General features: G+C 38.9%; 1 protein-coding gene across 2 annotated transcripts in view; it reads right to left on the bottom strand.

Moving 5' to 3' along the window:
* LOC124545137 (proline dehydrogenase 1, mitochondrial-like) overlaps positions 1-26,629 on the bottom strand; it is a 272,802-nt gene that overhangs the window by 35,555 nt on the left and 210,618 nt on the right. Inside the window, exons 3-5 of one of the 2 annotated variants that reach the window (XM_047123961.1) lie at positions 23,837-23,874; positions 20,486-20,596; positions 15,366-15,509 (exon numbers count right to left, since the gene is read on the bottom strand). In XM_047123961.1, coding sequence (XP_046979917.1) covers positions 15,366-15,509; positions 20,486-20,596; positions 23,837-23,874 — 293 coding nt within the window. The remainder of the gene's footprint in view (positions 1-15,365; positions 15,510-20,485; positions 20,597-23,836; positions 23,875-26,629) is intronic. The other variant, XM_047123962.1, reaches the window with a different exon arrangement.

The following is a 26,629-nucleotide window of genomic DNA, read 5'->3' as shown; positions in this document are numbered from 1 at the left end:
CATTGTCACTGGTGACTGTGATTGTGAGTGTGCGAGCGCACGAGCGAGCGAGTGAACATTTTCCTTCCTTTTCTGAAGGAGGCTTCAGCCAAAAGCTCAGTGTGCTCAGTGTCTTAAAGCTTTTTTTGTTATGCCTGTCTGCAATTCAATATGTTAGCTATGAGTAGCATTCTATCCATTACATAACTATTAATATACGAAAGAGTAAAAGTAGTAACGATAAAGCCCATTGTCTAGATACCAGATTCATGTTAGAACCAAGTTATACTGCAACTGTAAAGAAATTTACAGAAATAATTAAAATATTGTTACTGATGTATAATTTGTGAAATTTCATTATGAAAACCGAAATATTTCAGTATACTAATTATATGGACGATGTAGTCATGATTTCCAAAGTTAAAATCCATAACCAGTTTTATGAAAGCATAAAAATTTTGATTTCGAGTTCAATTATGATCAATTTAAACAATATGTAAAGTGATTATGCAACTGAGGCCTGTGAGAGGATCAGCAGATGTAAGCATAAGGCCCATATCAGTTTTATCTGTGAAGTGATGGAATAAAAATCTTTAAAGTGTTTCCTATGTTTCAACTACATTATTTATTGATGAACATATTGCAAAGTGCCTGTCAAAGGATAGATTGAACCCAGATGCTATCTTAAGTTGAGGAACTATATCAAGAGTGAGTCACACACCTCAACATCTCTGTAATAACAGCAAGCTAAGTAACTGAAACGTTTTAATCTGCCACGCAGAATGCAGAGCTGTGACAATAGTACTGTGGAAGTACTGATGCTAGAATGAGGGCACCACTGACAAAAACAAGCCTAATGTGGCAGTTCAAAAACTTTAGATAGGTAGGCAGTGTCAAAGACTTTCCTCAAAGTGGACCCCCCCCCCCCTCCCCTTCCCCCAACTGCCCAAATTCCTCGAGTGCTTGTTATCGGATAGCAAGCCCCATTTCTAAGCAGTACCCAGAAGTCTATTCATTGCGCATCTCACAAACTGCAAGAAGTGAGATGAACTCTCCATAAGATGTTACGTAGGTGGTTATCACTTTTTGTATACAAAGTGCAAATGGTCCAAGCATTGCAGCCACACAATTGTCCTCTCCGGTATGCATTTATGCGTTCTGTGTCGGCCTCCACAGAAGTTGACAGTGACTGCCTATTTTCAGATGAAACAATCTTTCACATTTCTCGACAAATGAATCACCACAACATCACGATTTAGGGCTCCAAACACCTACAAGTGGAAGCGAACAGATTCGTGATAGCCCAAAGCTTAGTGTTAGGTGTGGCGTAATGCACAATAGGTCCATTTTTTTCACAGAGAACACTGTAATGAGAAATGTTTATTGGGCAATGCTCAAACAGTTACTGTTGCCACAAATTGGAGTGCTGCAGCCGTCTATTACCTTCCAGCACGATGCTGCACCCCCAAATCGGAGACTGAACACGTGGGGTGTGCCAAATGACATTTCCCAGGAGGTGGTCGGGTTTCAACAGTCCCGTCACACAGCTCTCACGCTGTCCTGATTTCACATCATTAGACGTCCTCTTGTGGGGTTTCTGGTGTGTTGCTCACAATGACACAGGGAAAACAGTGATCAAATAATCAATAATTAACTAACCAAGAAAAGACACATCCGCTGTTATCACCATTACAATGACTCACAGTTATAAAGACTCGACTATTATGATTCCAGAGTCTGACAAAGTAACACAATTAGAATCTTCACTTATAAGGGAAATAGTCTCAGTCCGATGAAGCTGTCTTCAATAACACCAGTGTAGGAACAGAGAAGTCCATCCCTGATACAGTCCAACTGCAGCAAGGGAAATGATGACGAATGTCAAATACGACAGCACCGGTCCTACAGTGGACTTTGACAGAGTCCTAAGATGACGGGGGGAGCAGCACCCACCCGGAGGCTAGAAGAGGCTCTCAGAGCCAGAAGAACTGACTCGTGCAGCTCTGGTGTCGACCATTATAGTGGCCTGCAGTGGAATACCTGCACTATTTTCTGGTCACGCGTGTGGTGGGTGCGAATAGGTCCCTAGGAAGTGGCAGCCCCAGCTAGCGCCGGTATGCCATCCAGTTTCCTCCCGTTATTGGGACAGGGCGAGCTCGTGACACTGAGGTTTGCAGGGACCAAGTGGGCTGTACACATGGCCTAGGTGTTAGGAGGGTTGTCGACTGCTTCTGCAAAGATTTCCGGTAGTTGTGTCAGCGAATGCTCGGATACAATACCAGTCAATGAAAATTGCTACCCGATGAGCACAAATCATGAAGCAATCAGAACTGTCAATGCAGCAATGCTCACCTGCACACTGGCAGGACTCTTATGATGCCTCCGTGTTCTGCAACTGACAAGTGGATCAAACACAAATTCTATCGCAACAGAAAAAAAACCTCTGAGAACAGCTATATGTTTTATAACAAACCACAATGCTCTATCTCTAGTAGTTTTAAAGTTATGATTTTTTGAAATAATAGCATGACTGTGGGCACACTGTACTGCCAAAACACACATATAAAAGTAAAAGTGCTACACTTCCTAGATGTCTTCCTTCAGGGACAAGAGAGGGGCAGGTTATGTGAGGTTAAAAAGGGAGGGCAGCCAATTCGAGATGCTAGGATGGAAGGAACCCGCTCTTGTCCTTGCACCTTGATTCAGCCTTCCTTCCTTTTTTAACCTTGCCTGGCCTATTCTCTTTCTTCCCTGAAGAAACAAAGCTAGGAAGTGCATCACTTTCACTTCTACACGGTGTCCCAAAAAATCACTGATAATGCTCAGTATGTTGTGCAGAAAGGCACATTGATTGGTTTTAGACACTGGGGGCATCAAAAACTCTGACACGAGCATGCGTTTCACTTTACATCTGTAAGCCCGACCCAAGTAGCATATTATGCTGTCTACAGAACAAATGGGCTTCAAACTACATACTTTTTATGTCAATGCAGAGCGTACATCAGCAGTACTGAGTCTCACTCGAGAGCCAACACGTGCAGCTGTCTGAAGCATTCCATCGCTCCGTGGACTCGAGCCGTATGGTCCTCTGATGACATCGCAGGTGTGCCGTACGCCATACTCCACATTCTAACCCACAGAAAATAGTTGAGAGGTGTCAGATCTGGTGACTGTGCTGGTCGTGGAGCTGGTCCACTTCCACCAATCCATTAGTGGGAATATGCTACATTGAGCTGATCTGCACATCAATTTCAAAGTGTACTGGGGCTCCATCAAGTTGCAGCCCCATGTCCACCCAAACATTTAGTAACACTACATCCAATATGGTAAACAAAATATCTCTAATACATGAGAGGTAGATGGGTCCTGTTAGTATGTTTGGCAGCAGATATGGCCCAGATAGTAATATCGAACCTGTGTTGATGGTTTTAAATCACTTGCACATGCGAATTTTTGCTTGTCCAAACGTGCATATTGTGCAAGTTTCACATGCCATCTCCAGTAAATGTGCATTCATCTGCAAATAGCACTGATCTCGGGAATTGTGGATGGAGTATGCACTGTTGGAATACTACTGCACAAACTGTACCCATCACAAGTAATCCTCCTCTCGTAATGAGTGGACTTTCTACAGATGGAGCACTGCTCATAGACATGCCGCAAAGCACTTTTCCCCACATGCAGCACCTGTGCCACCTGTCAAGAGTCAGCACATCCTCCTCCAGCTGTAGTGTTCCAGCCGTGTGTGGATGAACTGCATCAGATTTTGGCATCTACCAAAGGACAAACAGTATGCTGGGGATAGTATTAGCAAGTACCAAGCACAAAGTGCTACTACTTTACTGTATAATGGACACAACTCGGGCAGAAAATACCTACATGCAACTTTCTGGCTTCTCTGAAGTCTCTCGATGGCGACAATGTGGAATGATGTGGGTTCATCTGTTTGCAAAATATTCCGTGGATTATCTTGCAGCAGCTCTCCCATTGCAATCTGCTTTGCCATGTGCAAGCACTATGTCAGTCATTTTCCCAGCTGTGTACAGGTACATGTCGCACTGCCGTCAACAATGTCGCAAAGTCTGCAGTAGGATGGGCACAAAGGCTGTGTGAAGGCATGTGTAGCACATGTACAGGAATGTTGTTATGCTCAGGTCTTCCATCCCCTGTACTCAGATGGCTAGAAGGTTGAATATCTTCCGTATTCAAATACCAAACCGAATCAGAACAAACCATCACAACTGTCTGTTCTCAGACTGATGCTCTCCACTGCCCAAGCTGTGCATTTCCAGATACGAGTTCCTCCTTGAAAACTGACCAGTTTTCATTCCCACATAACATACTAAGCATTGTCAGTGATTCCTTGGGACAGCCTGTATGTTTGTGTGTATTGGCAGTATTACACATTTCACCCTCAAATTAAGTATTAGCCAGCAACAGTGTCTCATAATTTATTAGTTTCCCTGATACAATTGAACTATAGAATAAGTAGAGAACATTTTCTTACAACAAGTCAGATCAGCTCCAAAAAATTTACCACATCACAATCGCATTTTATTTTTACTTTACAAATGAAAATTTGCAGAAATGTTCATCGTACAATATTTGAAATGTACAATATTCACAAACAGTCGTATTTCATTTGTGGCAAGATCTGTGTGTGTATTGACAACTTTAGACCTTACATTCTGACACAAAGCGATTTAATCCAAGATACAACAATTAAACTCTTTGGTTTAATTGCTGGACCTGATCTCAGACTGGTTGAAAGAGAAATGAGGAGACAGAAATTTTCTTGAGTCTGCAGATTAACTTTACTTTTTTTGTATGTATCTCCAGTATTTCATACAAATCAAATGGAGATACTTTCACGCCAAAAAAAGGAGAAACCCATTTAATTTGATGTGTAAGTGGACCATACTTCATGACCCACAGTCAGAATGACCAGTCTGGAGTCTCTCCATATCGAATTGTATTGTAGGCATAATAAAAACAGTAAGTGTTGTTTCAATTTTTTACATTTTGAAACAATAAGCCAAATTTTATGGACACAGACCTAGAATCAGGAGATTTATAATTCAAATGATTCAGTTTAAGCCATTCTTATGCCAAATGTTAAAAGTTAATGTGCCGAGAACGTAATCTTTCATTAGCAACAAAAGAAATTAAGATGCTGATCCACAATACTACAGTGCGGAAGCTATGCTGTGGCACCTGTATATGGTGAACTGTTCAGCAACTCTTTATCCAATGCCTTACCAACACTGTCTTCATCAGCATCACACAGTGGGAAAGGGCTGCTGGATCGGAGGGATTTCTGCAATTTAGTGATCCGATCGGACTCTGTGGACAGGATGGGGAAAGGATGGGACTTTCAACAAAGTACAACCTTCTCAGTTGTTAAGAAACACACAGATAAATACGATAATCTCTATTATTTTTGTCTCACTAAATCACAAGAGAAGAAGGAGTCCCCTTCCAGAAGGTATGCTTGCAACTAATTCCAAAGCTGCTGTACCACTTAACGTGTGAGACAGCAAATTTACTACAAACAATTCCTGAAACACATAATTCTGCATGTGTACACTGAAATGTTTGTTAAAGAAATTGGAGTACTGATAAAAAGGTGAAATAATATTTATTTTTTTGACTGCTACCATAGATGAAAAACACATGAATATACACAGTGCAGTTAAGTAAACAATGAACTATTCTGTTCACAAGTACTGTAACTGACATACTATGGCATAATAGCTAAAATTAAAAAAGGGGAAAAAAATGGTACTCATAGCACAATGAAGAAAGAAAATACAATTACGAAGGTAGGTGCTCACCTATGAGATTATCATATTTATCCGTATTAGAAGATTACAAGCTCATTAAAAATTTTATACATACATATCACAGTTAAGTTCTTTCCACATACCAAACCTTTCTTAAGACATCATGGGGACACTTTTATAAGGGGATTACACTACTGAGCAAGGAGACCGTCTTTTGAGATTCCCGGTCTGAAGACAGGATGGCAAGTGTACTGCATCAGTGCTGTTGGGGAACTGAGAGGGGGTTGCAAAGTTTGTTTGCATGAGACAGAGATTTCTCGTTTGTGAAAGCGATAATGTGATGGATCCTCTTCATGAACTCACGACGGTTTATCGGGTCTCTTCTGTAAAAGAGTTTTAGTGTCACACACACACAAAATATGCAGTCTAGTACAACCCTCCTAGGCAGAAATTCAGTGGGAGGTACTCTATACAGAGACATTCCACAGAATGTGCCCAGAGTGCAGATACAGAGGAGATTGACATAATTAATTATTGTATCCCACAAATCAAGGAAAATAATGCTTCCTTATCAGAGAGATACTGTAAAGATGGCTTTTAAATTTCTCTCTTCTTGCTGCAATCTGGGCACATTCCATTTTCAGGTCTATGAACTGACCAAAGTAAATTTTAACTACATATAACATGAATATGCACTACAAGCCAGCACTGCCATGGAACAGAACTTACAAGTGTCATGTGTGTCCCACATATAATCTGAGTAGTATCACAAAACACGCAGTTGGCCATGTGGGTGGTGCCCAGTTCTACTGAATCACATCTGTGACTATCATCAATCCACATTGTTGTCTCAATATCACAAAAGAAAATAAATATATGGCCTTAGTTTCTCCTGGCGTATACAATGCTCAAATAATTTACGGGAATGCAGCCATGTAATGACGTCAACCACTGCCAATATTTTAAAGGGAGCACACCATTGAAAATAGCACGGTGTGCTCCTGTCCAAACATCAGCAGTTTTCGACAATGTCGCCCAGCTGCATTCCCATAAAATATTTGAAAATAAATATATTTTGCAGCACGTCAGTTCTGACACACAATAGTGCTAGCTCTTTTTTCTCATTGAGACACACAAACAATACAGCTAAACATACTTAAGGAGTGGGCAGCACCACACACACACACACACACACACACACACACAGCAACTATTACAGTGATACCAGTATTACTTACCTGGTGACAAAGTTTATTTGCCATTAAAGAGGATTCAGGTGTCCTACAGCTCCAACAGACAGACACAGTTAAACAGTCAAGGAGACAAAGCAATATGGATTTGGAAGACTAATTTTGGATAAAAAAGGATTCTACTCCAGCATGAACTGGACATTTGTCTGTACCAGTCCTGCTCTAAAGCCATGTGCAATTACCTAAACGATGAGAGTGAACAGCTTTTTGAATCACATACACACAAGAAATAAGCACAGAAGTGATATCCTGCTTCTAATTAACTGATACAACAAGCAGTTTATATGCCAAACATTTTGTTTTTCTGTGGGCTTTTCAGAAAAAACATCTTTTCTTCTAACTACAGCATAGTATAGACATATGAAAATTATTCACATCACATGACACCAACATGCAATCCACTGTTACTGTTAAACGGCTAAATGAGTCTAACTGCGGGAATTTAAAAAAAATCTGCATTGCACACTGATAGCGCAACTCCGTGTAAAAATAACAAGACACAAACGACAGTGGCATATTTGAAAAGAAAAGTTTAACAAAATAACACTTCTGTGAGAAGGACAGTTGCTACTCACCATATAGCAGAGAAGCTGAGTTGCAGATAGGCACAACAAAAAGACTGGCAGACTGACTACTGAAGCTAGTCTGGTTTCAGTAGCCATAGTGTGTTGTCGTGTGTGTGAGAGATATCCGAGAGAGAGAGAGAGAGAGAGAGAGAGAGAGAGAGAGAGAGAGAGAGTGTGTGTGTGTGTGTGTGTGTGTGTGTGTGTGTGTGTGTGTGTGTGTGTCTATTTCCAACAAAGGCCCAGTCGGCCAAAATCTCACTTTCTGAGAGTCTTTGTTGAGCCTCTCTCCAACTCAGCATCTCTATTATACGGTGAGTAGCAACTACCCTTTTCATAATATTTTTACATTCCATCCTGGATTTTCCATTCTTTGAAAATGACATTTCTTTCTGCTTGGCTAGTCACTTTTGTGAACATATTAACATAGTTTCAAGAAAGTCACCTTCCCTTTTTCCATTTTTCTGCTATCAGCCATGTGTACAGAGAACCAAGCAACAGTACCCAAATACAAGAAGAGATTATTGCAGTTTCATTATCAGACTTACTGAGCGAAGGCTGGGGAGGAAAGTGCAGCTCCGCAGAGGAAAGAAATTAGCATTACTGAAGATGAGTGGAGAGGCAATGTTTTAGTTCACATCCCCAGAGTATTAACGTACCTTAATTGGAAACAAAATCTAAGTACACTGAGTAGGGAAACAGGTGCGCATCTTCTGTCTGATGTCCTGCAGCAGGTTCAGTAATGAGGTATTGTATATCAGCACTTTCATCAATAATTCTGTGGCCATTCTTCATGGGGGTCACGCCACTGTAAAATACTGAACTAAATATACAGCTCAGCTGAATAATAGGGGTACAAAGATTTCATTTAAATTATGTGATAAATTATGGAATAAATGCAGGTTAGTCAATTTTTGTTTCATATGTAATGCAAAAAAAAAAAGCAAAACCTCTACACATTTGAATGTGACCAAACTGGAGGAGCAGGGGTGGGGTAGGGGGGGGGGGGGGGGGGGGGGGGGGGCAGCATGGGAGAGCTAATGATTTAGAAGAAGACCAAATGCTAGTAGTTCCAGATCAAAATGATTCATTCAAAAATCCAGAAGACTTTGACCAGTGACTGATGTTGACTGCACTCTAATTTTGATTAATAACTGAGACTGATTAGGTTTGCAGTCCACCAATGTCAAGTACATCAAGCATTCGCACTGAAAAACATACTAATTTTGGCAGTCTTGTTGTGGTTTATTAGCAGTCATTCAGTTCCCTGCTCTACCTAGTCTTCATTTCAGCCACATCACTGATGATGTACCATAATACGATACGTTTTTACCACCACCAAGTTCACTTTTAAGGTTTTATTAAACAATGGAAACGCCAGGTGGGAATATTGACAATGTAGGAAAAGACAGACTGCTGTTTACCATAAAGGTGAAACATTAAGCTGCAGACAGGCACAGTTAAGAGACACTTACACAAAGCTTTTGGCCAAAGCCTTCATCAGAAAAAGGCTGTAGAGTTGGTGGTCACATGTGCGTGATGTGTGCTTGCTTGTGTGTGTGAAAGGTGTGTGTTTCTCCTTCTCTGATGAAGGCTGTGGCTAAAAGCTAAGGCTGTGGCTAAATGTCTTAATTCTGCCTCTCTGCAACTGAAAGTGTCATCTTTATAGTAATTTGAAATCTATCTTTCCTACATTGTTAAGGTTTTATTAACTTGTTTCATTAGTATTCTATTTTACCACGTACTTTTCTTGTTAAATTGATGAGAACAGTCATTTGCCAACACAAAATTAGTGTCCTATAAGCATAATTCCAAACAGAAAAAAGCACTTGGGAAATAAAGATGTATTTTTAAAAAGTGGCTTAATTGCAGTCTTTTCAAATTTTGCAGAGATTTATGATGATGGCCAATAAAAATTACAGATATTGTCTGTTGTATAACATAATACACACTAAACTCTTGCTAATCTGGCCCTCAGTAATCCAGCCCACACCCGGTCTCTAGCTGCTCACGCAGAAATTACACTGATATTAATGAATTCTAATGCGCAATAATGTTGTCAGCCAATTACAATGTAAAACAATAGCATACATGTTTGAAATTGTGGCTTTCTTTACAGTTCAGTGTCATGGCCTCTAAAAGGAAACACATTATGCTATACCTCGAGCAAGACTTCTAAATTAGAGGCGAGTTGAACTGAGGATCTTCACAGAACACTTTTGCTGCCAAGTACAGTGTCAGACGAGCAACTATTTACGAGCAAACTTTAAATGATGACGAGATCGCCAAAAGTGTACAGGAAAGTTATGATAAAATTTATGAAGAACAGGACATCAGGAGGAGAGAACATGAAGACATCTGACACTGCTGAGGCTGAAGCTGTAGACACCTTCCTGAAGCACATTATGCAACAATCAGAAACGTGCAGTACCAAAGTAATGCTTGTAAAACCATCGTGTGATAAAGCATACTGCCGTCGTGTATCATCATTGCAATAACTAAAAATATGGGACACGCTTCGAAGTGAGTGATATTTCTGTGTATTTATACAAATGAGAACTAAGTTTTCTATCTTGGGATACAATAAAGTATAATCCATAAATTTAAGACACCCTCAACAATCTAGCACCTGTAGGTGCAAGGAATGGCAGGATTAGTAAGAGTCTAGTGTATATTCATACTGGACCAGAGGAAAATGTCTACTGGAAAATATTAAATTTACTTGTCAAGACAGATTTTATTGTTGGGAATGGCTAATTAGCAGTGTGGATGTCTGCCATGGAGCATAAACACACACATGGTTTATGGCCTGGCCACTGGAAATTGAAGCAGAACTCCGCCCAAAGTTTCAGAAAATGGTTACCTATGATGTGTCAAAGAAGGTCACATATTTCCCAACTGTTAGCCTGTGTTGGTGTTTCCGATGAAATGCTGCTCTTACAAGCCTACTGGGCACTAGAATTCCCATTTCAACTTAGTATACCTTTACACCGATATCTACATCCACATCCATGCTCTGCATACTGTTGTGAAGCCTGTAGCAAAGTGTACATACTATGGTTTCTTCCTGAGCAATACTCACATAGAGCACAGGAAGAATGCCTGTCAGCCAAATCACTTCCTACCATCAAACCTAATAGTACCAAATTGCTTTCCTCCCCGAGCATAATAATACTCAGTTCTCAGTCCAAACAATTCCATAAAAACAATCTGAAGCTTATTCCAAGAACTGAACCCCTCAACTACAAATTACAGAAACTATCCTAGTCAACAAACTACAAACCATTATACGAGTCTGTGATGGTTGCTGCAATAATTAATATAATTTTACAGGTGTTTTTGTATCATTAATTGTACAACTTCACATATTTTTGCTTAAACCATTGTCATCAAAATCTGTCACATAAGAATAGGAACAAATGATATCCATTGTAAAGTATGTGACAGCTGTGTTACAACTTTTTTGTTTTTATACAGTTGTTATTATAGAAGAGAATGGCAGATATTATTACAATGTACAGAAGAACCAAAACTCACATGCTCTGTCATCACAGTGTGGCTCTTTGCATTTGCTCCATAAATTTTTTTGTAGAAAATGGATATCAAAGAATGGCAGTTTGACAACACTATAACCATGCATAGCAAGTACCTTCAATAAATACAGTGCATCTGTGTTGCCCAGCAAGTATAATAGGTAGAGCTTTCTGTTTGAATACTCAAATTTGAGTGTGATTCCAGCTACAGATGTATTTTTTTTTATTTTCTAATTTTACAAAGTGACATTGTCTGTGGCTGCTTAATTATTATACAGGAATTTCAGTAGGTCTTATACAAAACAGGTACACCCCTTTTTTCTTGTGCAGTTTCACCTGTGTCAGTTTTTTTGCGACTAACTGTGACACACCCCACATGCAAATCAGGCACTTGGGTGCTTCTCTCAACTTGGCACTCCAAGTAATGCCTCGTGTTGCTCGGACCTTAAACTGGATCAGCTACTAGACTCTTAATCTAACCAGAATTCTAATGCAATATATAGACTTAACTAATGGGGCATATTTTGGTTCACCCTATGTAGTAAGGGCATCAAAATTTTTAAATTAACATTGAGGGTAGACACTGGTATTATTGTGTTTACTTGGCATGTTGACATTGGAGCTGTCACCATATACAATGCAGCTAGTGGCCAAATTAGCCACACTAGAGGGCAGGTAAACATCTACTCCGATGTGGCCTGCCAATCTCACTTTCTACCAGTATGTCTTTAAAGTCGTCAAAATATCAGTTTCATCTGAAATAATTTTGTTCATTAAGAAAGCAGTGTGTGTTTCTCTTACTGGGAACAAAGATATTTGCTTCTTCCAGTACATTTAAAACTTAGCTTTTTGGCACCTTTGGTAAAATTTTTAAACTGCCTTGGTATATTTTTACACCCTTTGTTTATTGTAATAATAAAATGATTATTATAGTTTATAGAAACCATTTCCAAAAAACAAAGGAGTATTATGTGCTCTCTTACCTAATGTATATTAAAATGGTTCCACCAAGGAGTTCCACAGTAATTTTTATTGATTTATTTATAGGAAATTTCAGATCTTATGTTTGAATTTTGACAAGAAAATCACATTGCAGTTATGTCACCTAATGGCCACAGTTGTTTCATTTATGGCAGGCTGCCACACTAAATGGTTAGCATCAGTTCATGGAACGGCTATAATTGGAATGACAGATGAGATACTTCCTATTAATACCCTTTTAATGTGGTATTTTTGCTGTGTTTTATTTTATGTATATTGTATGTCTCTAAAATTTAGTGCTATTTATAGAACTACTACTCATTTGTTCCTTTCTTATTTGACAGATTCTGTTGATTTTTCAAGTTTCATAATTACTAAAATTAAAAAGTGTTCAAGACACAGAATTATATTATTCCTCCAAATTAAATTAAGCCTATAGTGTTCCTGGAAGTAAAGGAGGCATATCCTATTTGCTGAAGATGTGTTAAGTCCTCTTTGAGTAGGTCTGAAATATTAGTGGTACATTTTTATATTGTACATAATCCTGTTTTGTGCAATTAATGTAAACTGAAAAAATTATACATATCAATTAATTTAAGTCCGTTGTTCAGGGCACAACTCTGGTTAGGCAATGTTTGTGCTGTATCGCAAACAAGATAGGTTTAGCCTGGAGATCTGAGAAGCATTTTTGGCAGTGTTGATCCAGTTTGTGTCACAACAGGTTATTGTTATTACTGAATAATTTCCTTTCAGAAAGATCACAGAACGTAGTAATCGACGGAAAGGAATCGAGCAAAAACAGAAGTAATATCCGGCATTCCCCAGGAAGCGTTAAAGGCCCTCTATTGTTCCTGATATATATTAATGATGTAGGAGACAATCTGAGTAGCAATATTAGATTGTTTGCAGGTGATGCTGTCGTTTAACATCTTGTTAAGTCATCAGATGACCAAAATGAATTGCAAAATGATTTAGGTAAGATATCGATATGATGCAAAAAGTGACAATTGACCCAGAATAAAGAAAAGTGTGAAGGCTGTAAATTCAAGTAAATACTTAGGGATTACAATTACAAATAAACTAAATTGGAATGATCACATAGATAATGTTGTGGGTAGAACAAACCAAAGACTGTGACTCATTGGCAGAACACTTAGAAGGCGCAACAGGTCTACTAAAGAGACTGCTTACACCACGCTTGTCCGCCCCATCCTGTAGTATTGCTGTGCCGTTTGGGATCCGCATCAGGTGGGACTGACGGATGACATCAAAAAAGTTCAAAGAAGAGCAGCTCGTTTTGTACTATCGCGAAATAGGGGAGATAGTGTCACAGACATGATAAGTGAATTGGAGTGACAATCATAAAAACAAAGACGTCTTTCTTTGCAATGGAACCTTCACATGTAATGAGAATCCCCATTTTTCTCCTCAGAGTGCAAAAACATTCTGTTGGCACCCACCTACATAGGAAGAAATGATCATCATGATAAAATAAGAGAAAGTAGGGCACAGAAAAATTTAAGTGCTCATTTTTCCCACACACCGTTCAAGAGTGGAACAGTAGAGAAACAGCTCGAAGGTGGTTCATTGAACCCTCTGCCAGGCACTTTATTGTGAACAGCACAGTAATCTTGTAGATATAGACAGATGTACCTCTGTTCTATTCCACTATGTTCACCTTCATCCTTGGATAATCCTGCTTCTTCACCTTTTTGTTATCTTATATAGCACTCTGAAACCTTTCGCTGTCATAACTTCATCTCTCTTACACCTTTCTGCCCTCCTGTCATTCTCACAAAAACTGAAATGTCATTCCCGAGATTCAGTTAATGATTAAAGTAACTAGCACACTCAAGAAACCAAGAAGTGTTGAGTAAACAAACAAAATATCCAACTATAAACTGATTAGTAAAAATTTTCATCTTTTTAGTTACTATGAAGGTGGTTTGGTGCTGCCCACTCACATGAGGGTTTTTTTTAATAAATTCACAGTAAAATTTATTGGCTGAAAAATTCACAGTACTGCCAACAAAAGAAGCTTACTTCACATAAAATTACAATATCAGCAGATAACATATTTTTAAGAAAGATTCTGTGGAACGTCTCCATAACGAAGCAATATATTTTACATCACACATATAGCTATACTGTGAATGAAAAGGAATGTTATGTTATAACTACAACATTACATTGCCTCATAATGTTTCCAGTGTCAGTCAACCTAATTTCAAATGGCTACAGTAATCTACTTATTACACACAGAAAAAGAAGTCACTTGTTGTCTGAAGAACATACAGACAGACATAGCAATTCAGCGCCAGTTTGAAAAAAGGCGGATACTGAATGGTAGCAGATGCCTCTGCAACCATTTATTGTTGAATCTTGAAACTATTTTGCCACTCATCATGAAACCATATGGGTTGCCACAGCCTCTCCCACAGAGGTGTTACCCTCTTGGCACCTTGCACAAAAGATACCCTAGTGTGGACACTTTACCTCTCAGTCTGTTCACATCTAAATCAGAATTTATTGAATAGGTACATTAAAACACAAATGCATCTGCACACTGTCTGCCGGAACCAGTAGAGCAGGCACTTTTAATTATGCAGTTTCTCATCTGTCTCACTCAATAAATAATGACTAAGTGTGGAGTATTGGTAACATAACATTTAATCAATCTATTCCTGTGTGCTTCACACATAAGTGCCTCACATGAATTGACCAGCAGTGTTAAGCAACTTAAGGTTTCTTTGCTATTGCCACAAACAATGATATTCTGTATCTTAAGTCATGGCATTATGTTTTAATGCCAGCAAACAATAACTTAGATCTGAAGACAGAGCTTCACTGATAGCTTTCCTCCTACTCTTAGGACAGCAAAAATGTTATGGAGACAATAGTTGAAATTTTTGAGAAATATTACTGATCAGACAATGAAATACTGCAAGTTATTATCAGCTTTCCAAACCAAATTATTATTAAAAATGTGATAAGGGCATATAATGTGAATTTATCAGCCACTAAAATTACTGTCCAGTGACCAAAATGTAATCATCATCATATATGGCCACTTTTTCTTTATGGCAATAAGGTAACTATAAAAGCAGGCCTTAAACCAACAATCAGACAATGTCCAAGCAACTGAATGTGTACACACACAAATCATGACACATGCTTTGACAACTGACAGAATGTCTCAAGTACACAGGCCTCCCACACTGAAGGGTGTTTTAGATATAATTAAAAAGACAATTTCTTTTTGTAGTTATTTCTTACCTGAGACAGCCTCCAAACAATCGTGGAATGTTTCCATGTTGCGTTCACACTGGGCTTCATTGAGGTAGAAGTATGTGCGAGCACTCTGAACTTTGTAGCGCCGGTCGGCAAAGTTCTTCGATACGTGATACTGAGGCATCGTTCCTGCAGCAATTGTCAATATATAGTTTGAGTTTTTTAAATGTGGGTTGCCACATTAGTAAGAAATTTCATTATGTCAATTGTTAGCAGCTGTGAAACAAGCTACAGTCACATTATTTTCTTTCCAAAATTAATTTAGTATTTCAATGTTCACTACTAAACTTACAAATAATGTAAAGTAACTCATTGTACAATTCCTTATTCAGACACATCATGCAAATGTTAGACCTAGTCATACAACAAGCAACACTACAATTAGGCAGCCAAACATATTACTTTTAAGATAAATAAGTTCCATTAGTTTCAGCACTGAGTTAATCCCCGTCACCAACAGTATCTTCCACATAACAAGAATTTCTCTTAGATAAATTTATTGCTTATATCTGCTAATAAGAAGTTAACATTATATGCATTCACATTTTCAAGATAAGTGGTGTATCATGTAACCACGAGAAGATCTAAAGAATATATGTATTGATTGTAATTCAGGTAGTGTTAAGTTACTTCTAGAAGACCATTCCAATGGTAATAACTATGATTATGATGGCAGTAGCTACCAAAGGCCTGGTATTATATTCCAGTCTGATGCAGCTTGTTAACCGAGTACTTTTTAGTACGGTTCAACTATATGCCTGTATTTTATGTCAACCTCGACTACAAGTTGTACTTTTCATCTATATATTTATTCTGCAAACCACCGCAAAGTTTATGACAGCGCACACTTCCCATTGCACCATATATTAGGGTTTCTTTCCAACACGTTTCCATATGGAGCACAGCAGGCACAGGAAGACTGCTTACGTGCTTCCTGTGCACACTGCAATTAGTTTACTCTTCTCTCCACAGTCCCTACAGGAATGATACATAGGAGGCTGAAGAATATTACTAGATTCCTCAGTTAATACTGGTTCTTAAAACTCTGTAGCAGGTTTTCACAGCATTGTTGGCACCTATCTTGATGTGTTTACCAGTTCAAGTTTTTCAGCATTTCTATAATGCTCTTCTGCTAATCAAACAAACCTGTGACTGTTTGTGCTGCCCTTCTTTGTATTCATTTAATCCCCCAGTTAGTTCTATTTTGCAAGGGCTTGACACACTTGAGTAATATTCTGAGATGGGTAGCACAAGTGATTTGTCAGCAATGCCCTTTGCAGGCTGACTGCAAATTCCCAGTAACCTACCAATGAAATGAAGCCTGCCCACTGCTTTAATTATAACAGAGTGACCAATCTATTTCATATCCCCACAAACTATTACACCCAGATTGCATTTTCTGGTTTTCACTGAAGTGACAAACATCGTGGAATATCTCCTAATATCTTGTCGGACCTCCTCCCGCCGGGTGTGATGCAGCAACTGTATATGGCACGGATTCACCAAATCGTTAGAAGACCCCTGCAGAAAGACTGAGCCACACTGACTCGACAGCTGTCCATAATTGTGAAAGTGTTGCCAGTGCAGTATTTTGAGCACAAACTGTCCTCTCAATTATCTCCTACAAATGCTTGATGGGATTCATGTTGGGTGATCTGGGTGGCCAAATCATTCGCTCAAACTGTCCAGAATGTCCTTCAAACAATTGTGAATAATTATGGCCTGGTGACATCCACCTTCTCATTCATAAAAATTCCATCACTGTTTAGGAACATGATGTTTATGAATTGTTCAAATAGTCTCCAAGTAGCCAGACATCCAGAGGACACAGTCCATTCCATGTAAGTGCAGCCCACACCATTATGGAGCCACCACCAGCTTGTCCAGTGCCTCGTTGACAATCTCAGGCCACGTCTTTGTGGAGTCTACGCCATACTCAAACCCTACCGTCAGCTCTTAGCATCTGAAATCTGGACTCATCTGACCAGGCCAAGGTTTTCCGGTTGTCTTGGGTCCTACCTATATGAACATGAGCCCAGAAGTGGCACTGCAGGAAATTTCAAGCTGTTAGTGAAGATACACTGGTTGTCTGCTGCCATAACCCACGAACGCCAAATTTTGCCGAACGGTCCGAAATGATATACTCATCGTAAGTCCCACATTGATTTCTGCAGTTGTTTCGCATAGTTTTTCGTGCCTCTTAGCATTGACAACTCTATGCAAACTCTGCTGTTCTCAATAGTTTAATGAAGGCTGTCAGCCACTGCCTTGTCCGTGGTGAGAGGTAATGCCTGAAATGTGATATTCTTGGCAACCTCTTGACACTGTGGATCGTGGAATATTGAATTCCCCAGCAATTTTCACAATGGAATATCGCATTCATCTAGCTCCAACTACCATTCTGCATTTAAAATCCATTAATTCCTGTCATGTGGCCATAATCCTGTCAGAAACCTTTTCACATAAATCAAACGAGTACAAGCAACAGCTCCGCCAATGCACCTCCCTTTTATACCTTGTGTACATTATACTACCACCACCTGTATATGTGCTGTTTTCAGACACCCATAAGAACGACGAAAACTTAGGCATACATTTTCCATCGTTCCTCAGTTGCTTCAAAATTCACAGAGATGTGTTTCATCTATACAACTAATTGGAAGGTAGCACAGTTTTTTGCTATACTTGTTTTCTTTTTTTTATTTATGAAGCATCTTCAGTGGCCCATAATACATGTTTATTTTTATACATATAATAAATGTATTATGTAATAATTACATTGTGTTACTATGTTACATTTTGTCATATTTTCCAATTAGAAACAACTTTTGTAGCACAAAATTCATTATGTTAAATCATCCTTTGGTATCAAGATTTCTAGGGTTTTGAGTCCATATGTGTGGTCCTGGAGATGTGTTCATTCTGTCCCCATGCTCCTGCTGGCCAATTTCTAGTGGCTTTCCACCCACACTTATTATCACACATCACTTGCAGTTTTCACTTTCTAATCAACATGTATGTGTTTCCAAAAATATATTTAAATAAATTTATATATGTGTGTGTGTGTGTGTGTGTGTGTGTGTGTGTGTTGTCATGAATTACTTTCTTTTGCATTGCAAGGACTCTCTGTATGTCAAAGTGTTCTTGTCGTGGCAGGAGTTTTTTTGTTGTGACTTGAACCATCCAACATGGAACAAGGCATAAAAATTACGACAGTGAAAAAAAAAAAAAAAAAAAAAAAAAAAAAAAAAAAAAAAAAAAAAAAAAAAAAAAAAAAAAAAAAAAAGAGAGAGAGAGCCAAAACCCTTATGCCCATATTACAGTTGCAAAAGTCTTTACATTCAAAGTAAATTATTCATTTTAAATAAAAATACTGTAGTGTGATTTATGGGACATACAAATACAAATCCAGAATACAAAAAAGTAATACATAACTACTAATAAAAACTAAATAACAACTAAGTGGCAGTTTTTTCTCATTACTGAAAATTTTTGTTACATAAAGATAACAGAATTTGGAAACGGTCAACTCTTATCCTTTCAGATGAAGATGTCAAACTGCCTGTGGCTCTTCCTTTCATCTAACTGTACTTTAATACACTAACCTCAATAAATAACATGTCCAGGTTTACAGCCAACAGGAATTGGTCCAACAAAAATATGACTACAGATAGCAAAACAGAAAAAAAGCATACACAAATAACGAAAAAGTGTAAGTGGGATAGGAGAAATCATGGAAATTGTAAATGGGAATAGCATAACAGATATTTGAACATTGGCCCTCACAGGTGGTGGAGACCAGTGCTTTAAGTCCACGTACAAGAGGCCCTCAAGTTTCCAGTTTTGGTTCCAATGTTCATACGAAAATATATAGCTTCCAATGACTGCCCTAACCAGCTGTAATTATTCACAAGTGTAGTGTTTGACAAAGAACACTGCGTAGCTGCACAAAGAGATAATTTAAAGCCTTCCCCTACTTATACAACCCAACAATGTACCACTGTACATTTATATGCTAAGTTTAAACCTACAGGTCTGCAACAATTATGCTCTTATTGTGTTACTGAAAAGTTATAAATTTAGGAAACTGTGGAAAATCTAGTTAATTATCTTCCTTTTTTTAAGGGTGTCACTTTATAACGGCAGATGGTAGATACAGCCAGAGTTTGCATGGAGATTTGATTAAGGCAATCAAGTTCACGGTACTACAGGCAGCACATAGGAATTGACTATATTTCTTTTGCGTATTTTTAACCAAGCAGTATGTGTGTTTCCACATGTGAACTGACAATTATTTTGTATTCTTGCAATTGTATTGGCTGTTACATTAGACAATGTATGAAAAACCCTAAGTAGAACAATAACAGTTTTGTAATATATTCTGTCTTAAGTAATAAGAAATACACAACACCACAGTCACATAGCCTCTGTCTCCTGACATGTTATAGATAGATGGACATACACAGAGACACACAGACAGACAGACACAGAGAGACAGACAGACAGAGACAGACAGACAGAGACAGACAGACAGAGAGAGACAGACAGAGAGAGACAGACAGAGAGAGACAGACAGAGAGAGACAGACAGAGAGAGACAGACAGAGAGAGACAGACAGAGAGAGACAGACAGAGAGAGACAGACAGACAGAGAGAGACAGACAGAGAGAGACAGACAGAGAGAGACAGACAGAGAGAGACAGACAGAAAATTAGAAATACACAAAAGAAAATACTTATTTGGAACTCTGACAGCATGCAACAAGAGATTATTAGATGCTTCTTCCAAATTCCCATAAACACGAGCCTTTCTTACTCCATGCTAATTAATACGGCATTTGTCTGGAGAGTTTCCCGGAATAGACCAGATTGAGGCAACAGTCTTAAGGCATTGAGTCAAACTACAGTTTGCAGATAAGACAACTGCTCAGTGCAGTTCACTTAAGAATGACCTCCACTAACAACGAGCAGTACCTCGAGACTGCACCGTTTGTCATGGTCGCTAGCCTACTGCAGGATACCACTGACCAGACAACACCGGCACTAGCTACAAACCCATACTGTACTGCAATGGTTTAAATTAATATCTGACAATATTTGCCCCTACTTTTTGCTGAATCGTATTCGTAAGCAGCAGGGTCTGAATGTAATAGCCTCGCACAGATGGGGGCCTGCTGAACACTATTGCCTGCTCGCCTGAAGATAGCTGCCAGGTTCCCTGGAAATGTTTTCACAAACACTGTTTTATTCACAAGGGTCTTCACTGAACATATATTTCTATAATGCCACCGACTCAAAAATGCAAAATACTATTACTAATAACAATCATCGCACTGCACACAGGAAAGAAGTCCATATTATTCTACTCTAGATTAAAAACGTAATTTATGCTTATCTTACTGGCACATTGACGCTCACTCTCTCGGAAAGCTTCAGCTCACAGAATGCGAGAATGCACGAGAAAAATCTCTTTTTTACAATGCTCTACATTGTTTTTACATGTGCACATTCAAAAGGATTTGTGCTCTTCTTCTTTACATTTTACCTATTGCTCTGCAAACAATACTCCCTCTTCTATACCACAATCACTGGCTACTTAAAAGAAAGCTGTCAAATTTGTGTGCCTTAAATGTCCATCTAGGTATACTTCCTTGTGGAAATTGATGGCACAACACAACACAGAAATGTTCATGTTCATTCCTCCTGTATCGCCACTTTCATAAAATGAGCCTGGTGAGGTCATCCTTCCAATGATTGATTAGTTACAAAGAAAATTTTGCAATCCACATTCACTGATTATCATAAAAATAGCTGCACCCAGAAGAACCTTACTGATGCACTGCATGCTGGGTGTTTATTTTGCACACAATCGACTATGGCAATTATTACATTTGCATCAAATGTGGGAGGGGCCTTTATGTTGTATCTACGATTTGGTACAAAAGGGCCCCAAATGGCTTTGCCGGCCACTTGAGACAGTGGGTTGCCTAGTTATACAAGTTCGAGAGAGGCCACATCGTGCGACTCTGGTAAGTCGGGTGGCCCTGCAGCCGGTGGCCTCGCCATCTGCAAGTGCCCACATTCGTGCCTTATTCAGAAAGGATAACACTCGTCCTCATACCGCTGCCACCTCCTGAGCGAGCCTTGAAGCTGCGGATACTCTGCCACGGCCAGTGGCACTGCCCCACCTCTTCCCGATCGAGAATGTGTGGGGTGCCGTGGAGTGTGTCACCAGAATTCCACCTCCACCCACCAGTCTGCGGAAACTACACGCACAGGTGCAAGCATCACAGACTGGAGTATCGTAGGGCCACATCCGAAACCTGTACAGTGGCATGCCACGACATCTGGGTGCTTGTATTCAGAACTGTGAGGGACCTTATGGCATACTAACAACATACATTTTGTGGCCCTATAGTGCAGTAAACATTGTACCTTCAAAGCCGAAAATCTAACAATTTTGTTCCTGTGGTATTGTCTACCCCTGCCTGTCAACAATAATCACAATCTGCCTCCTCCTTCAGGTTGCAGGTCTTTTTTATGACAACCAGTGCACGTATTACCAGTAGCAGTACCAGTAGTAGTATTGCAAACTCTGGTGCCTTATTTTATTGGGATATCAGCGTCTTGTAGAAAATGATAAATTACTGAAATAGTTTTCACCTGTACATCTGTCAATGTTTCTGGTTGTAGATTCTAGGGAAGTGTGGAATGAAAAAGCAACTATTTCAAACTAAATAATTTGAATGTTAAAAAAAGATAGTTCAATAGTGTAAATCTTTAAACATCTGTGAAAAGAAACTGTGGTGCAGTGTAACACTCATTATCGTCATTGCTCCACCGCACTCCTTGCAATATTTTCAATACTTTTGGATCCTACTTGGCACACCATCCACTAAGTGGGCAAAATGACGCTGCTCCAGCTCATCTTGTCTCTGACGAAAGCCCTGCTGAGGTCATCCAGTGTATGGGGAGGTCCATTGTGATAGTATGCTGCACATCATTTAAACTGCTCCCAAGGATGCATATACTACAGGACATGGCATTCGGTCAATTCTTGCCTCAATGAGGAAGGCACTCATGATATGGGTGCAGAGTGTGTGTGTGTGTGTGTGTGTGTGTGTGTGTGTGTGTGTGTGTGTGTGTGTGTGTGTGTGTGCGCGTGTGCGTGTGCGTGTGCGAGAGAGAGAGAGAGAGAGAGAGAGAGAGAGAGAGAGATATAGAGAGATCGTCATAGAAGACGAACATGTCTCTGAAATGTTGACACTAAGGCTGTACAGTATGTCAGAGGTATTTGTCCCAACACTTCACAGTCCTCCAATTACTGTGGGTAGCAATGAGAGGCATCCAACATTTGCATACAATAGTGTTCCAAATTGTGAATGATCCACATCCCTACAGTACCTGTGAACAGTACACCTGAGACACTATCTTCTATGATGATCCGGTATCAAAGTCCTGCAATCTTCAGTATTGAAAACCTAAAGCCGTGCACCCATGTTCTTTTCCATGTATTCCCTCGTCTACCGTATTTGCAGGGTTTTTCCTGTCACTCATTACAGTTGCCTGGAGTTAAGAATCAAATGTGTGGAGCCAAGTCTTAACGTTTGGATCGACAGTCTTGCATGGTTCCTTCTGATCATCTCCAGCTCTTAACTTTTTTTATTTATTAAAAAAGTGTCCACTAGCCATTAACTTCCATTTGCCTTATGTCCAAGATACTCCCCCCCCCCTCCCCCCAGAAAAAAAGTTCCCTCCTTATTCATTCTCATTGTGATACTTCAATTGCTGCCATTTTTTATGAAATTCAGTACATGGCAAAAAGTCATTTCTTAAAAGCTATTTTCATCTCTATAATAAATTCATTATATTTCACACTGTTTTATTGTTCGTACTAAGGGTTTCACCAAAGGGGGAAAAAAAACATCTTACCTTGATTATATGGCAAGGCATGAGCAGTTTAATGCAGCAACATGTTTCTGCAGCATGATAAGCTTTTCGTTTCTTTCACGAGTGAGAGTGAGCGACAGGCTAGGCAGGCACATTCTTTGACAGCCACATACTATGTTTGTCACATATATCTACCACAACAACCACAGTTATTTGCTCAGCCAATTATAACTTAACTCTTTCCAATATTTCAACTGATATGTTAATAGTGTGTACAAAGACTGCAGCACTACATCAATGGAAAAGTCAGCACATTACAGAATTAATTATTGGCAATAGTCTACAGTTCACTGCATGCATCTCCACCACAACTAACTTCACTAACATTAATAGCAGCATTCGTACTGAACAAGTGTGAAATGACGCTATAACCACCCCAGACATGCTCACCTTTAAAATCTATGTACTTGTAGGCATAGGAGGCATGTAAGCTACAGGTGTATCTGTGACCTCAACATGGTGGGTGCATGGTGTAGGAAACTACGTTTGGAAACTGAAGCTTCCTTACCTTGTGATTTGTCATCTCCTGCTTCAGATACGCTCCCCCTGGAACAGACAGTAAGCGCGCGTGAAAACACTGTACTCTATAATACAAACATTATCAAAATACATTCTCTGGTGGAAACCATAACAGCATCAGTCAAATTATGCTGAAACGTGCCACTTATTGTAGAACATTGGGTACAGTGAAGCTGTGTGTTCAGCAACACAAAAGCAAAAGAAAGAAGGCCACCTGACTCACCTACATAAGTCTGTGTGTGTGTGTGTGTGTGTGTGTGTGTGTGTGTTTTTTTGTGTGTGTAAGTGAAGTAATCTCTAAGCATTGTAATTTCAGTAGTTTTCAGTGGTCACTGTTTCTGTTTATAAGGATACCGACAAAGCTGTGGCAATGTCTCAGCTTAAGATTTACCAGAAACTGTGACATGGTCACTGTTAAAATATGACACTTTAGTCAGTAAATTCAATGACCTATATGGCACAAACCACCTTACTACGAATGTAAGAGGTCTATTGAGAAATCTATACTACTACCTAAAGACAAGCCATAATTATGTCAATTTTTTAAAAAAAATTCTTGACTGATTTACTTGATTTTTACACAATACTCTAATAAATGATTGGGCCAACAAAGGCTACACATTTTCAAATGATTATTATTTTGATGGTATCAAACAGCAACCTCCTCATCAGCATCAGCAGCATATGCAAAATTATAATACATTTTCCTGTACACATATGAGCTGCAAATTTATTTTAGCTAAGGGCAGAAGATGAAGTAATTAATTAAAATTTGTGCCAGAGCCCAGTCCGAGGCCTTGGTCTCCTGCCTACATATGCCTAGTATGCAGAAGACCTCAGTTCAAGTCTACGCCATGGTGCAAATATTAATTCATTGCTTCAGCTTCAACCCTTATTATTATAATAAACTTCATTAATAAAATATGTATTAGATGAAGAAAGACTGGAAAATAAATTTAATGCCATACATTAAATAAAAATTGACAAACGATGTCACTGTATGAACAAATTGACACATATGGTTGCAGTTCAGCACTATTGATATATAACAGGGAGAATGTTTAAGCAAAAAACCTCAAATTCTTGACCAATTTACTTCAAATTTTTACATGATACTCTGATAAACCTGTGGTTGGACATAGGACACATATGTTCCTGGGACTCTCAAAAATATCTGGAGCAATTTACTTGAAATTTTTACACAATACTCTAAGAAAAGTTCTGACAGACCCAGGAGATGAACATTCAGATGGATATAGGCTACACTTATTTTTAATACATGAATTAATTTGTTATATATATAGGAGAAACATTGTTGGCAAAATCCTCTAAGAGTTCCTGACTGGGTTACTTTAAACTTTTACACAATACTGTAATAGACATTCGGATGCAACCAGACAAATTGTTTCTCCTATATACATTCTTTTCCATCACATGTTTATTTGAAATTAACTGTATACACAACAACGTGCAATACTGTTTTCTTCTTCACACTCCGCTTTCGTAGAAAACAGGAAAGCTGTTTATATGGACCACCAGCTTACGATCAGCCTACTGCTGCAGAATACAAATATGCAGTAATAATAATAATAATAATAATAATAATAATAATAATGGCTCAATGGACAGAGAATGGGTTGGAAATGGACTTCGAGAGGGGGAAGGATGAGAGGGACAAAGAGAGGAGGAGGAGGAGATTAGGAGGCAGAGGAGGAGATTAGGAGGTATATTCAATTTTGATACATTTTTAGTAATTGTGAAGTATTGCCAGATTCACTTGTTATAAATGTGAGAAAGACAGATTTGGAGGAAAATATTACACTCAGTCAAAAAAATTGTTGAATTATAAACACAACACAGCCTGTAACTCTACACACATGTAGTAAAGATAACAATATCTTTCTTTGAAGGATAATTCTTTTCTATGGCCACATTGCTCATATGAGCCCTACAAGGTTGAGTGATCTGATCTTCCGCTACTTTCTCAAAAGAGACCCAGGAACATGTGGTTCACCAAGACAGAAAATTGGATATAAAGCAAGAGGACATGCGGAAAAACATTATGATCAAGAAGGAACTGCGATATCACCCTGGTTTCCAAGGAAAGCCAATACTCGCAATTGACAAAATGTGAACTGAAACAGGGAAGGAACAATATATGAAGCTAATGTGAGAATACTGGGTTAAAGTCAAAAGCCGAATTGCAAGGAAAAGGAAAAGCACAGCTGAAACATCACAGTCTGTAGATGGTGGACACAACAGTAAGAAGATTATCAAGTACAGACTGTGGCAATATCTCATAAGTGTTCATATAGAGAATGTTCAGTAATAATTTTTGATATTTGTAGTTCCCAGTCTGATGTAAGCGAGGGCTTGAAAGCTCACATTTGGTCGAGATAAATAAAATAATAAACAGATACATAAATTGCTGCTAGAAAGAAAGTAAGTTCCTTCACATCATCTGTATACCTCTATAATCACAGAAATAACCCATCAAGTCCAGTTGTCTTTTCTTTATTGTTTAGGTTGATTAATGCACAACAGGTGAGTTACAAGTCAAGCAACTGGAACAGCTCATCGCATCGTGACAAAGGTGAGTAATTAGAGTGTGACAAATTTGAACAAGTTTGCAGCAAACCGCAATTATGACTGATGTACTGAGAGCGCCGATTCTCTCGAGACCAACACACGTGGGAGTTCAAACCAAGAGGCAATGACTGGAGTTGTCTAATATGCTTTCCAAGTAGGGATGGGCAAACTTTTAAAAATTACTAATATATCA

The sequence above is a fragment of the Schistocerca americana genome, chromosome 8 (genome assembly GCF_021461395.2).
Source record: "Schistocerca americana isolate TAMUIC-IGC-003095 chromosome 8, iqSchAmer2.1, whole genome shotgun sequence".
NCBI classification, from domain to species: Eukaryota; Metazoa; Arthropoda; class Insecta; order Orthoptera; family Acrididae; genus Schistocerca; species Schistocerca americana.
This window is presented reverse-complemented; position numbering and strand designations above follow the sequence as displayed.